Raw genomic sequence first — 14326 nt, forward strand, 5'->3', positions numbered from 1 at the left:
TTATAGTAGCGAGTAGCAATGTGTTGTGGACCACTTAATGTTGGAAATTGTTCCAATCTCAAACCATTCAAGAATTTTTACAAACCTTAACACTAATTTTGTTTGTCCCTTCATGTTTCGGATTATATTAGAATTGGAATATGTCTTAAAGGCAAATGCGCTGAAAGACACTCTTTTCCCGAACTACAGTGTATCATCATACGGACTAGGCGAAGTAGATCGACTTCAGATCGTCATTGAATAAGTCTTTTAGGGGCCAACTTAATTTCTTAAGTGAATTTGATCTTGCAAGGGTGCCGTCCAAAATCTGTATGCAAAATTTGCTATATGCCTGCAGGCCCTCGTCTCTTGGCTCTTTCTATGTCCATTGTCTATTAGCATTAGATCTGTTCAAGGCTTGCGACACAGCCACGCAACATTACTATTTGACTTTGAAAAATTCACTCGCCCACAGGGACTAAGAAGTGGCTTGCAAACTATGTGTGATAACTCGTTATCAAATTTCCAAACCGAAGAGCACAGAGCAAGGGGAGCTACGGTGTAGTGTCCTTTTTCGCCCAGCTTTTCAACTTCTATATTGCGAAGTTCATTCAACGACCAGAGAGAGTTTCGTTGATCTCATACGTTGACGATTGCCCGAAATGACACCGCCAGTTCTTTTGATACTCGGTAGAAAAAGAATACAAGTACTTTTACTTGTCACTTCTCGCCCCTATATATCTTACGTTGCCCGGAGTGCACGAGAATTCCAAAAAGAGTTGGAATTTCATTTAGTGTAGTTAAGTAGCATTACACATCAAAAACCGCATAAGATTGAGTTGCTCACTTTTGATCCAATGAAGTTTACATTTTATTGTAACACCCTATACCTACGTAATTATTTTACTTTTACTTTATATAACCCTTATATGGTGCCGACGGGTTTTCTAAGTCCATAAACATTAACAATGAGCACATTCATGCATGCATTACCCACGTCATTTTCCGCCCATTCCCAAAGAATCAAGAGCGAACAGGCGGAATTTTATTGTTGGCTAATAAAAATATATTTAAATTATGTATTCAAAACAACACATCGGAAAAAGTAGGCATACATATCTATACATATACAAACATTATTCATTTCATAGTGGCTTGTGGTTAGCCAAGTAATAGCTTACAATACAAAAAAAAAAAAAAACAAAGAAACAATAGTAAAAAACGATTAAAAATACAATACTATCGTATTTTTATAACGAAAGTTGATTTTGTTGTTAGCCAAAAGTTTTAAGTCACAGAAAAATGCATCGATAAATGAAGCAGTACAATTTTTATAAAAAAAGTTTACTTGATTTAGGCCTTTAATTGAGTTATAGGTACTTAAATGTGCATACTCATGTACATATATATTTATTAGGGATACAAGTTCTGTAATCACTGAATCCCGACATCTTGGCAGCATGGAAAATGAAACTAAAATATGCTTTGTTGCTGTCACTAGCGTTTCCTTTATTATAGAATTGGTTTAAATTTACTCATCATCAATTTTTGTTTTTCTCTATTTGATTTTAATGTATTTCGTTTTTTTTTTTTTGTTTTTACTTTTATTTAAATGGCGGGATGAAAATCTAAATAACGCCATGATATTCCACCGTCTGTGGGATCACTGGTGTGGAAGACAGTGCTAAAATTCAAAGGAAGTAATTTAATAAACGGAAGCAAATTGACTGTGTACTTTTCATTTCCATGTGATAATACTGATTTAAAGCCTTTATAGTTATCGAATAGTTTATATATCTATACTCTTTATGAGTATAAGAGTTTACCTTTCCGCACTCAGATAGCTCCGCGTCGATGGCACGAATCATGTATAAGTGGCTGCCAACAAATATTCTGTTGACTAGTTATATGTATATATTCAATATGGACTTACAATTTTTGAAACAGGTTTTGCTGGTAACTTTGTGAAAATTTGTCCAAAAAGGTCGATTAGGTCGTTTATTTACAGGTGACAGGAATTCATCGTACTATTCAGAGAAAGTGATATTGCAAATCATTCTCAAAGCAACTTCGATGACAGTTGTTGTTGTTGCTGTAGTTGTTGTTGCATACCTACATACGGGAAATGCTGCTGGAGTGACAGTCCTTGGCCGGATATAAATCCGGGTCGTTTCGATAATGTAGAACCGACTGTCGTGGAAACGTTCGATGACAGTGCTATTAGCTGCTGCTTTTTTTGCAATTTGATCCGACTTTTCATTTATTGGAATACCAGAACGGCCCAGAGACCACCCACAGAAACAGAGCGTTACAGTGATTGCTGGAACAATTGTTTTTTAAGAGCTTGCAGGCTGTTTGACACTTTTCGAACGGTACACTAGACAGGGTTAGTTTACTGGGGTGGTAGCCCTTGGTCGGGAAAAACCCGAGTCATTCCGATAACATAGAACCGGCTGCTATGGGAATGTCATTCCGGTAACGTAGAGCCGGCTGCCACTTTTCGTATATTGTTTTAATAAACAGGTATCCAACTTCTTGTCTCAAACCACTTGTATCAAACTCATCCTAATAAATTCATTTTTGCGGCCATCGTAGCCGACGTAGCGTTGTTGTTATTGTTGTTGTAGCATACATGTGTAGGCAAAGCTTCTTAAGTTGCAGTCCTTGGCCGGATGCATTTCTGGGTCGTTCCGGAAACTTAGATTCCACTGTCGTGGGAACGTGGTGCGTGACCACCATTCAGTCGTGCATGGGTTTGAAAAAGCTGCTATTAAAAACCATCAGCCGTTCGGAGGTGGCATAGAACTGCAGAGCCTTTCCTGTTGTTTGAAAAAGATTAAATAGGAGGAAAAGATCATTTTTTTTTATCAGCTTAACACCGTTTTCGCTAATGTTTTAGAAAACACAAACCCTTGCCCCTGTTATTTAAACTATGTGGAACACCCTGAACGGTATGATTCGTGCGAGGCACATCGCAACAGGCTCATGCTTAGGAGAATCCAATTAGATTTTTTTTTAGTTCCGTGGGTCTATCCTAAGTAATTTTAGTTTTCTTATCACTGTATTTAGGAATCTTTCAGAAATTAAAAAAAAAAAAAACAATTTTGCGTGCAATTTGCCTTTACAGTGTAATCTCCAGGGCGCGCGCCTTAGCTTGTTTATCAAAAATGACTATGAAGAAACTAATGAAAAGAAATTGTGTCAGTAAATACATAAATTAATCGTAAAAATCTTAATTAATGCAAACTTTAAGCTATCACACATGAAACTCAGTTACCTGCCTATGTCGCAGTTCATTGTCGCATCGAACATACACATTTGTGCATAGCTACACGCCGGTGTTCGTTGTATTGTTTTCGCTCCTATTTTCAGCTTGTTCACGTTCGCTTTCCCTCTGCTTCTGCCCTCTCGCCCACTTTACACTTCGATTTCAGCACATTGTTTTGGCTCCAACTAGTTTCACTAATTTCCAATTCTTTCACTCCATTGCAGTGATTCGGCGAAGAACCTCGGCTTCACAGTCATCATTGATATGCGAGGCAATGGCAATTGCTCCACCAATCTAAAGACAATACTTAAAGTACTGCAGGAGCATTTTAGCGCTAACATACACAACGTGGTACTCATTAAACCGGATAATTTTTGGCAAAAGCAACGTGCGTCCATATCGACAAATAAATATAAATTTGAAACATCGAATATATCGATCGAAGCGCTACATAAGATTGCCGAATCTCATCAGTTGACTTCCGATTTTGACGGCACCCAACCTTACGATCACCAACAGTGGACTGAATCACGCCTAGCCATCGAAGACTTCTTTTGGCAAGCGAGCGATATGGCTGATCGCATTGACGATTTGCAGGAAGATTTACAGCGCAATGACTTCGCCGAAGATGTGAACGGCGCAAAGCATTCGCTGGATCATCACAACGAAATGAAGAAGAAAATACAAAATCTGCCAATTGAAGATTTGGAATTGCAAAGTAAAAAATTGCTAACTAAAATAAATAAGAATTCTGTTGGTACTGGTGTGCCCGGCAGACAGGTAAGTAAAGTGGCGACATAATTCACAATTAAATTTATGATTTAAGGTATTTATTCATTTATTATTACTTTAGCCCTGTGTTGGTTCTGGCGCCGACTGTGGCGGTAGCGATTCCGGCACTTCAACGCAGACACAAAACTCTTCACCAGCTTTTCGGGCGGCAACTAATAATCCCGATATGGCCGCGGCTATTAATAAAGCGCTGCGTCAAGTTGACCTCATACGGAATGGCCAACAGCGCCTGCTTACACTATGGCAACACAAGAAGTCCAAATTGGATCAGTGCTTTCAGTGGCGACTCTTCGAGCAGGATTGCGAAAAAATGTTCGATTGGATTCTGCACAACCGCGATGTCTTTCAAATGTCGTATGTCGAAATCGGGCATAACTATTCTGTGGCAAAATCGCTGCAGGATGAACATCAGAAGTTCGCAGTCGCCTCAATGAATGTCTCAGTTAATATCGACCGTATACTAGCTGTAGCTTCACGCCTCATCGAGAGTCAACACTATGCCGCGCAACATATTAAAACGTTGGCAACGCGCCTCGATCGCACTTGGAAAGACTTTGCGGCTGGATTGGATGAACGAACAGCTGTGCTGCAACTTAGCGTGCTCTTTCATCACAAAGCGGAACAATATTGTAACAGTGTTGCATCATGGGCAGCAGCCTGCCAAGCATCGCAACCACTGCCCTCGGACATACAGAGCCTGGAGACAGCAATTCGCACACACCAGTCACTGTACGAAGCGATGTGCCAGGCCTATACGGAGGTACACTCCACCAGCAAGAAACTCCTTTACCAATTGGATCACCTGGTGCAGGTGTGCAATCAACCACCGCCACCTGGTGTACCCGATCACCGCAAGAACAGTAGCTTTAATAAATATGAACGTCAGAATCCGGCAGCTGACTACAGTGAGGGCGCTTCACATGTGCTTGCTGTAATCCACCAGATCCTCGGACACCATCGCTCATTGGAGGCGAAGTGGCACCAGGAGAAAATAAGATTGCATCAAACTTTGGCACTACGTCTATTCCAAGAAGACGTAAAGCAGGTACTAGATTGGTTGAAGAATCATGGTGAGGTATTTTTGCGCAAGAACACCGGCATTGGACGCAATCTACAGAAGGCGCGTGTTTACCAAAAGTCTCATGAGCACTTTGAAAATGTGGCACAGAACACTTATAGCAATGCTGAAAAGTTACTCTCAGCAGCGGACGAATTGGCACGCAGTGGCGAGGCAGACCCAAATGAGATTTACTCAGTTGCGCGCGAGTTGGAGCTGCAAGTGGCCAGTTTCGCTGAACGCGTAGAGCAACGGCGGCGTCGCTTGGAAATGGCTGTAATATTTTACACTCACGAGAAAGAGGTGCTTAACGCTTAATCTTAAATTTATACATTTTTCTTTTTTTTTAAACGAGATATTTGAATTTTATAAATTAATTCTAGGTTACCGCTTGGATTGATCAATTACGCACCGATGTTTCCACTGACCAAACAATGCTCTCACAAGAGAATCTCGAAGGCATTGAGCGACATCTGCAGCAGTTTCGTGAACAACAGGAGAGCACACTGAAAGGTTGCATGCAGACCATAGCTCAAGGCGAAGCTCTATTGCAGGAAATGCGTTCGCTCGAATATGATGAAAACAGCGTGTCGATATCTGGACTCGAAACCACTTTGGAGAAATTAACAAAACAGAAAGTGGAATTGGAGGAACTCTGGTCGGCACGTCAATATCGCGCAGATCTAATCCTGCGATTACGTTATTTCGAACGTGACGCAATGGAGCTATCATCACAATTGGAAATTTGGTCGGAGGAATTGCAGCATGCTGATCTGTCACGTGATTATCAGAAGGCAGAGCAACTGATACGCATGCACAATGATTCTGTAACTGATATTCAGAATACCACCTATGAAGTGCTGCAACAGGGACAAGATTTGCTTCAAATGTTCGAAACAGCTGGCATCATTTCGATGGCTGATGCCACACATACTGCGCAGGCGCGCATACAGTACCTCTTGGACTTTTTAGGCGAACGTGAAATTGACCTGGAGGAACTGTCTGAGGCGAAGCGTGCGAAATTGGAACAAGCTGTACAGTTGTGCCAGTTTCAAAATGATGCCAATCAAGTTATATCGTGGATACGTAATGGCGAAGCTATGCTGGTGGCCAGTTTTGTTACACCAAATAGCTTACAGGAGGCAGAACAACTGCGCAAGGAACACGAACAATTTCAGGTGCTTTTCTTTAAATGTTAAGTGTTTTTATTCGATTTTATACTATTTTATGTACTTTTTTTCTTGTAAAAGGTTGCTATTGAGAAAACGCACACCTCAGCGGTGCAGGTGAAATATCGTGCGGATGCACTCATCAATGCCAACCATTACGATCCACAATCGATACGCGAAATTTCCGATGATGTCACCAAGAAGTGGCAACAGTTGGTAACCTACGCCGAAGAGCGTCACAAACTGGTGACCGCATCAATGAATTTTTACAAAACCGCCGAGCAGGTATGCTCCGTCCTCGATAGCTTGGAACGTGAGTACCGACGCGAAGACGATTGGTGTGGCGGTGGTGGCTCTAGCGATAAAGCGCAAACCATTGTGCAATTAATTTCAAAACATCAGGAACAAAAAGAGGCATTCCTCAAGGCGTGCACACTTGCGCGTCGTACCGCCGAAACATTCCTTAAATATGCAAATCGTTCGCAACAATACTACAAGTATCAGTCGCAGGGTAATTGTGAGACGCACGTGCGCACCATTCTTGACAAGTTGTTGACTCAGGAAAACCAGGTGCTTGAATTTTGGACACAACGCAAAAAATCGCTGGACCAGTGTCAGCAATTCGTGCTGTTTGAGCGTAGCGCAAAACAGGCAATCGAATGGATACATAACACAGGCGAGGCTTATCTTTCGTCACGCACGAATCTTGTAGGTAAGACGCGTGAGGAGACCGAAGGTCTGCTCAAGGAGCACAACGAATTTCGCGGCACTGCGAAGGAAACACGCGAGCGGGTTAAACTGCTAATACAATTAGCCGACAGTTTGGTTGAGAAGGGACATGCGCACGCTAGCGCCATCAAGCAGTGGGTGGCTTCAGTGGATCAAAGGTTTGTAAAATTAGATTTAAAATATATTTTTATCTTTAATTTTAAACATGAAATTTATTTACAAACAGATACAAAGACTTTAGCAATCGCATGGACACCTACAGAGAACAACTGGAAAAGTCATTAGGCATGTCAATGGCGGTTCCTGTTGAGTCGGATGCCAATTCTTCTATTAGCTCTGCTTCCGGTAAGTAGAAATAATGAGATATTGTGAGGTAACTGATGAAAAGGGGGAAGAGCGCATACGAAATCATTATAGAAATGTTTAAATTATCTTAATCACTTTATACATTTATCCATTGCAGGCTCCACAACTGACCGCCACTCGGATCCGTCACTGGAGGCCAAACTTACCACATCCTCTACGGCCGCATCTAAAGAAATTAATGAAGAAAAACGTAAATCAGCTCGTAGAAAAGAGTTCATCATGGCTGAACTAATGCAGACTGAACGTACCTATGTAAAAGACTTGGAAACGTGCATAAAATGCTTCCTTGAAGAGTTTCGTACCGGCCAGGGGGTGCCAACTGCATTGGCCGGTAAAGAAGATACACTATTCGGCAACATACGCGAAATTTATAATTTCCATCAAAAAATATTTCTGCGCGAATTGGAAAAATACGAAACCATGCCCGAAGATGTTGGCCATTGTTTTGTGACTTGGGCATCGAAATTCGATATGTATGTGTATTATTGTAAAAACAAACCGATTTCGAATAATTTGATGGTACAACATTCGGGTACATATTTCGATGAGCTCCAACATCGGCACAAAGTTGAACATCCCTTGCCAGCGTTTCTCATCAAGCCAGTGCAACGCATTACAAAATACCAACTACTACTTAAAGATTTACTCTCATGCTGTGAGGAGAGTCATGGAGAAATCAAAGAAGGTTTGGAGGTAATGTTAAATGTACCGAAGAAGGCAAACGATGCGATGCATTTGTCATTGCTGGAGAACTGTGATGTGCCCATAGATAATTTGGGTGAGGTAGTGCTACAGGATGCATTCCAAGCATGGGATACAAAACAATTGATACGCAAAGGGCGTGAAAGGCGTGTGTTCTTATTCGAATTGTATTTACTTTTTGCAAAAGAAGTGAAGGACTCAAATGCTTCAGTGAAATATCAATTCAAGAGCAAACTCATGACAACCGGTCAGTTCGAATTCATAAAATAGTGCGATTTATTGTAATTAGTTTTTAATGGCTTTTTCAGATATGGGTATCACCGAACACATTGAAGGCGATGAAACGAAATTCGCTGTATGGACCGGACGTTCTCCAATGCTCTCTGATTGCCGCATCGTATTGAAGGCAAATAGTTTAGAGACCAAGCAGGTAGGAAAAAGAAATTTGGCAGATAGGAAACATTTATTTTTGTCGGTAGCTTTATTTATATAATAGGACTATGAATAAGTTCGTGCGGTTTTACAACAGATGGCGTAACTTGATTATTATTCCATCGATCCACATTTCCAAACATTCATTGGAGAGCTACTGTCGTAAGGCACAAACGTCAGTATAAGTTTTTTATTTGAAGCGTAAACATCAATATTTTTACCACACTTGAAAATGTCGAATTTCGTGCCAAATAATGTGTTTTTGCGGGGAATTCTTCTTCATTATTTTAATATGAAGAAAAAAGCAGCCGAAAGTCATCGTATCTTGGTGGAAGTTTATGGTGAGCATGCTCTATCTGAGCGAACGTGCCAGAAGTGGTTTGCACGCTTTAAAAGTGGTGATTTTGGCTTGGAAGACGAAGAACGCGAGGGTGCGCCGCCAAAGTTCATGGATACCGAATTGGAGGAATTGCTCGATCAAGATCCGGCTCAAACGCAAGAAGAGGTTGCGAAAACTTTGGGAGTTGATCAATCAACCATTTCCAAACGTTTAAAAGCCATGGGAATGATCCGAAAGGTAGGCCATTGGGTGCCGTATGAATTGAAGCCAAGAGACGTTGAACGCCGTTTTATGGCATGCGAACAACTGCTTCAACGGCACAAAAGAAAGGGTTTTTTGCATCGAATTGTGACTGGCGATGAAAAGTGGGTCCATTACGACAATCCAAAACGTCGGGCAACGTATGGATACCCTGGCCATGCTTCAACATCGACGTCGGCGCAGAATATTCATGGCCTGAAGGTTATGCTGTGTATCTGGTGGGACCAGCTGGGTGTTGTGTATTATGAGCTACTGAAACCGAATGAAACGATTACGGGGGATGTCTACCGACGACAATTGATGCGTTTGAGCCGAGCACTGCGAGAAAAACGGCCGCAATACGCCGATAGACACGACAAAGTTATTTTGCAACATGACAATGCTCGGCCACATGTTGCACAAGTGGTCAAAACATACTTAGAAACGCTCAAATGGGATGTCCTACCCCACCCGCCGTATAGTCCAGACCTTGCGCCATCCGATTACTATCTCTTCCGATCGATGCAACATGGCCTGGCTGACCAGCACTTCCGTAATTACGATGAAGTCAAAAAATGGATCGATTCGTGGATTGCGGCAAAACCGACCGAATTTTTCACAAAGGGAATCCGTGAATTGCCAGAAAGATGGGAAAAAGTAGTAGTAAGCGATGGACAATATTTTGAATATTAAATTTGTAACCATTTTACGTCAATAAAGTTTCAAATTTCGAAAAAAACCGCACGAACTTATTCATAGTCCTATTATATTTATTCCTTCTGCTCCATAATGAGGCATGGGCCCACGATCGGCCTTTATTTTAAATAAATATATGCTTCCCGCCAAAATGTGGGAAATTTTTTTTTTAGATAGATCTGTCACGACCACTTGTAGCAACATAATGCATTTGTGAAGAACGCCGTAACACCATTAAACTTGATGGTTTTTCTTAAAATATGCATAAATATATTCTGCAGTATTTAACTTTAGTCTTTACCTTTTTTGTTAACGTTTAACACTTGCGTAGAGATTTTCGTTACGCGCTTATTTTCCAAAATTAAATTTCTAGAAATATAAGGCTTTTTACTTTGTCACACAGCTTGCAGCATGCGGAAAAAGCGAGATAGACCTATCTGAACCAGTCACATAGTAATTTCAAATTTTTTTGCATTTTTATACTCGCGGGCTTGTGCACAAAGGTATTATAATTGTGCCCAAGGTTATTATATGTAATTTCGTTCCACAACGGTTGCATGTAACGGCGCAAAGGAATCAGGATAGATATAGACATACGTATATATATCAAACTGTTCAGAATAATGAGAGGCGCATATTTACCCATATATGCCTGCCCGTCCTCATCTGTGCTTAGCCGACTGGCCGGAATGTACAGGTATTTTTCTGATATTCCTCATTTCTGGTAAGACGCAACCTTGTCCAAAGCAAACAAGGCGTTCGTGATATGCAAACGTTTAGCGGGAAAATCCTGGGGCTGTAGCCCTATAATCCTGAGGATAATAAGGTTAATGGCAAACTACGCGTTGCTTGCGTCCGCTCGGTCTGCGCTTAGAATGCGTGTGCATCACGGGGACGATACGGATCTGCCCTACAGCTGCGATGGAGGTGATGCACGAGCTGACGTCGCTTCACATAGTTATTCATCAATTAGCCAATCGTACCTTGTTGAATATGGCTAGGGAAGGTTTGGGTAAGGGACAAGGAATTGCTATTTTCCAAGCATCTTCCAAGCGGAGGTGTGTGCATTCGGTCTATGTGCAGGGATCAATTTCGACAAGAGTTTCTGGAAGAGCGAATTACCATTCTGAGCGGCAGTCAGGCGGCACTCAAGGCACTGCCATCCTGTTAGGTTGAGTCCTCACTGGTCCCTGAGCGTATCGAGAAACTAAATTTGTTGGGAATGTAAAATCGCATTCGGCTCATTTGAGTCCCAGGAAACAGGGGTATAACATTGAATGAAGTAATGGACGCATTGGCTAGAGAGGCTGCGACCTCGTTACCAATAGAAATCTAGCCCTTATTTGCTATGCAACAACACACCATGAAGAACCTTAGGAGTGAAAAGTAAGGTTAAGGGAGTTTAGCTGTCACCAAATTATGGGGCTGCGCCAAGCGAAATTCTTACTGGGAAGGTACAATCAAAAAAAGTTTAGGAAACTCATAACCGCTCCCTTTTAATAAGGGAACTGAGTTCGGGTGAGTATGAGTATAGGGCACAAAAAGCCATGGGCCATGAAGTCGAAGTGCAAACCTCAAATACATCTATCTATATGAATTTTTCCTCGAATTAGCGGACGGACGTACTTAGCTAAATCTGCTCCTCTCATTTTGAGCATTTTGGAATATAAATACTTGCACATTTTTATCGTCATTAAGCAAAGCACTGCGGCTTGATGTGAGCCTTAGCTTCCGCCACAATTTTTCCCCCTGCATCTCGTTCCACAGACATACTACGGTAGTTGGTCGCTTCTATGCTTCTTAGATCGTCTTCAACCTCGTCTAACCATCTTTTCGGTGGTCGCCCTATTCGTTGTTCACCAAACAAGCGTGCAGCCAAAAGTTTGCGTGGTATGTCTATATCTATCTCGATTCCTTTATGCTGTTACAAAATCAGAATTCAAATAGGGTAAAAGTGCTTTTTCTTTATGTCGTTTCTAAACCCTTTTTTTTATCTTTCTATAGGTTTGGGTAAAGAAAATGCGCGAAGTTATGCAGGAAACCTGCTTTTCGGGCACATCTCTTACGTTACCTAAGTCACCAGCAAAAAATTCTGGATCATCACAACGTTCGTCGCGTGATTTAGATGAACCATTGACGGAAAACGATCATGATCGCTGCTCATTAGCCAGCTTCGGTTCCGGTAATACCACAGATAGTGACAATAAGGTAAGTGACCTTAGTTTCCTTTGTGCTCGGCGAACAGCGTTTTTTTATACACCCATGTGGCAAGTGTGAACACCCATTTTCCAGCTTGTTTTGCTTACGTTTTGCGTACAAATATACATGAGCATATTTTGCACATTTCAGTGAAAAAGAAATAAACAAAAAAAATAAAAAATGAGAGAAATTGTTTCACACCCATATTTTCAAATTTCGCACTTCAATTATCACATTTCCTTTGAATTCAATTTTATAGCTGCACTTACCAACTACTAATGGCCCGGCGTGAATACTCAATGACACCATTGCGAAGGCACGTTTTGCAAACATTTCCAAGAAGAAAATGTCTAAGCGATCGATTGATTGCTTATGTTTACTACAATATGCAGCCACATCTGTTCGATCTGTTTGCTGGCTTCCTTTAAAGAAATCGCAATAGTAGAAGGAATGCATCAAAAGATGTGGAATTGGCGGTAAAGACCGCATTCGCGAATTCTAAAAGGATGTAAGCAATTCACATACATCGTTTTGAGAGATGCATTTTTGCATTCAATTTACGCCTACCTGTTATAGCAGATGATTTAGAGAAATGATAAACAATTTTCAGCTTTCCCTTTCGCTTTCTATATCATCAAAGCTCTACAAAGATTGTGAAGTATCTCTCGCAATAAAAACTTTATCAAATATTTTGTTACAAAAATAAGAAATCCAAAAAGCGAAAAGCTTCTTGTTGCGGTCGAGGGCTAACAAACATCTGAAATAGCAGCTTTTTCGTGTCACCTGCTATGACATTGCGTACTTTGTCAAATTACAAGCGTTTACCCCTACAAAAGGAGGGCAAACACTGAATTTGGCCTACCTCACTTTGGAATTTGGTGTATATTTACGTGCGAAAATTCTGTGGGAGCCATACGTCATATGTAAACCTTACCATGTTTTTGATGGTTTAGCTCTTTCCAGTCATCCTTTACTCTCGCCAAGGACCGCTCTTTCTGAGCGAAAATACATGTTGTCACGGAGTGACAGAGAGAGCGAGGGAGAGAGAGATTCGAAAACAAGAGAGTAAGAGCGCGAGTGTACTTTCAACCCTCATTAAAGCTTTTTGCCACTCAAAACCATTTATTTCTACGTTTTCTGCTAAGGAGCGCAATGTGCTTTTATGTATGCTTGTAGGTATATTTATTTATATGCTTCACACTTTAAGATTACAAAATTATTACTTCTTAATGATTATCAAATTAAAGCTATGAAATAAATGCAAGGCTAGCATTGTATCCTTAAGAGTTTAATATGTATTGTATTAATAAATTCGGGACTTCAAAATTACAGCTTTCACGGTTCTTCAAACCAAGCAATTATTTTTTATCATAATAACATCTGTTTCACTGATCATTGATATTTATTTTATTCCTTGCGTGGTAACCAATACACAAATTAAAAGGTTTTTTCCAAATTTTCACAAGACTGCGTGAATTGTTCTTTATCATATCAAAACGCTTTTCGTGAATTAACTTGAGTGAGGAAACACAAGAGTGTCCCGTGGAATAATGTCAGGCGGTCTCGGTCATTCTCGCTCAAACACTTCAGTATGCTCACATAATAATACTTCTTACTTACTTACTCTTACAAGCAAATGAAGCAACAAAAAACAAATTGACGACCATCAAAATAGTCTCTTTATACGTTACTCCCATTATTGGAAGCAATCCTGGTAATCCTTTGAAGGCAAACTTCTTTCCCAAATGGAGAAATCGAGACTATAAGGTGGGTGGTACAAGGTTCAATTTACTCACCTGTTCTTCTGCTCAAGTATACATATATATAAATTGAAACTCCGTTGGAGAAAATAAATCAGCCACAAACTTTTACCTATTTGCTGTTGTTTGATAGATCTTCAGTAAGTTAACTTCTTCTTCTTCTTCTTAATTGGCGCGATAACCGTCTTCCTTTTCCTCTGCTGCCACCAGCTGGTACCGCATCGAATACTTTCAGAGCCGGAGCTTTTGTATCCATTATTAGAAAAAATAGTGTGCCTGTGCAATTAAGTTCTGCGGCTCGTACGATCCTTTCCAACATCAGATTAAAGAAGAAAGCGAGTCACCCAGTCTGAAACCTCGTTTGGTATCAAACGACTCGAAGAGGTCCTCCCCAATTCTGATAGCGTTGCTGGTATTGAGCAACGTCCTCTTGCATAGCCGTATTAGTTTTGCGGGGATACCAAATTCAGACATCGCGGCATATAGGTAACTTCCTTTCCTTCTGTCGAATGCAGCTTTGAAGTCGTCGAAAAGATGATGTGTGTCAATTCTTCTTTCATGTGTCTTTTTTTTTAAATCCAATGTTGGAAAAAATGC

General features: G+C 40.8%; 1 protein-coding gene across 1 annotated transcript in view; it reads left to right on the plus strand.

Annotated features, from left to right (window-relative positions):
- LOC128862345 (triple functional domain protein) overlaps positions 1-14326 on the plus strand; it is a 121202-nt gene that overhangs the window by 10167 nt on the left and 96709 nt on the right. The window contains exons 2-9 of the mRNA XM_054100913.1: positions 3472-4027; positions 4101-5399; positions 5480-6274; positions 6347-7152; positions 7221-7339; positions 7458-8309; positions 8371-8492; positions 11775-11978. Coding sequence (XP_053956888.1) covers positions 3472-4027; positions 4101-5399; positions 5480-6274; positions 6347-7152; positions 7221-7339; positions 7458-8309; positions 8371-8492; positions 11775-11978 — 4753 coding nt within the window. The remainder of the gene's footprint in view (positions 1-3471; positions 4028-4100; positions 5400-5479; positions 6275-6346; positions 7153-7220; positions 7340-7457; positions 8310-8370; positions 8493-11774; positions 11979-14326) is intronic.

Source organism: Anastrepha ludens, chromosome 4 (genome assembly GCF_028408465.1).
Source record: "Anastrepha ludens isolate Willacy chromosome 4, idAnaLude1.1, whole genome shotgun sequence".
Classification (NCBI taxonomy): Eukaryota; Metazoa; Arthropoda; class Insecta; order Diptera; family Tephritidae; genus Anastrepha; species Anastrepha ludens.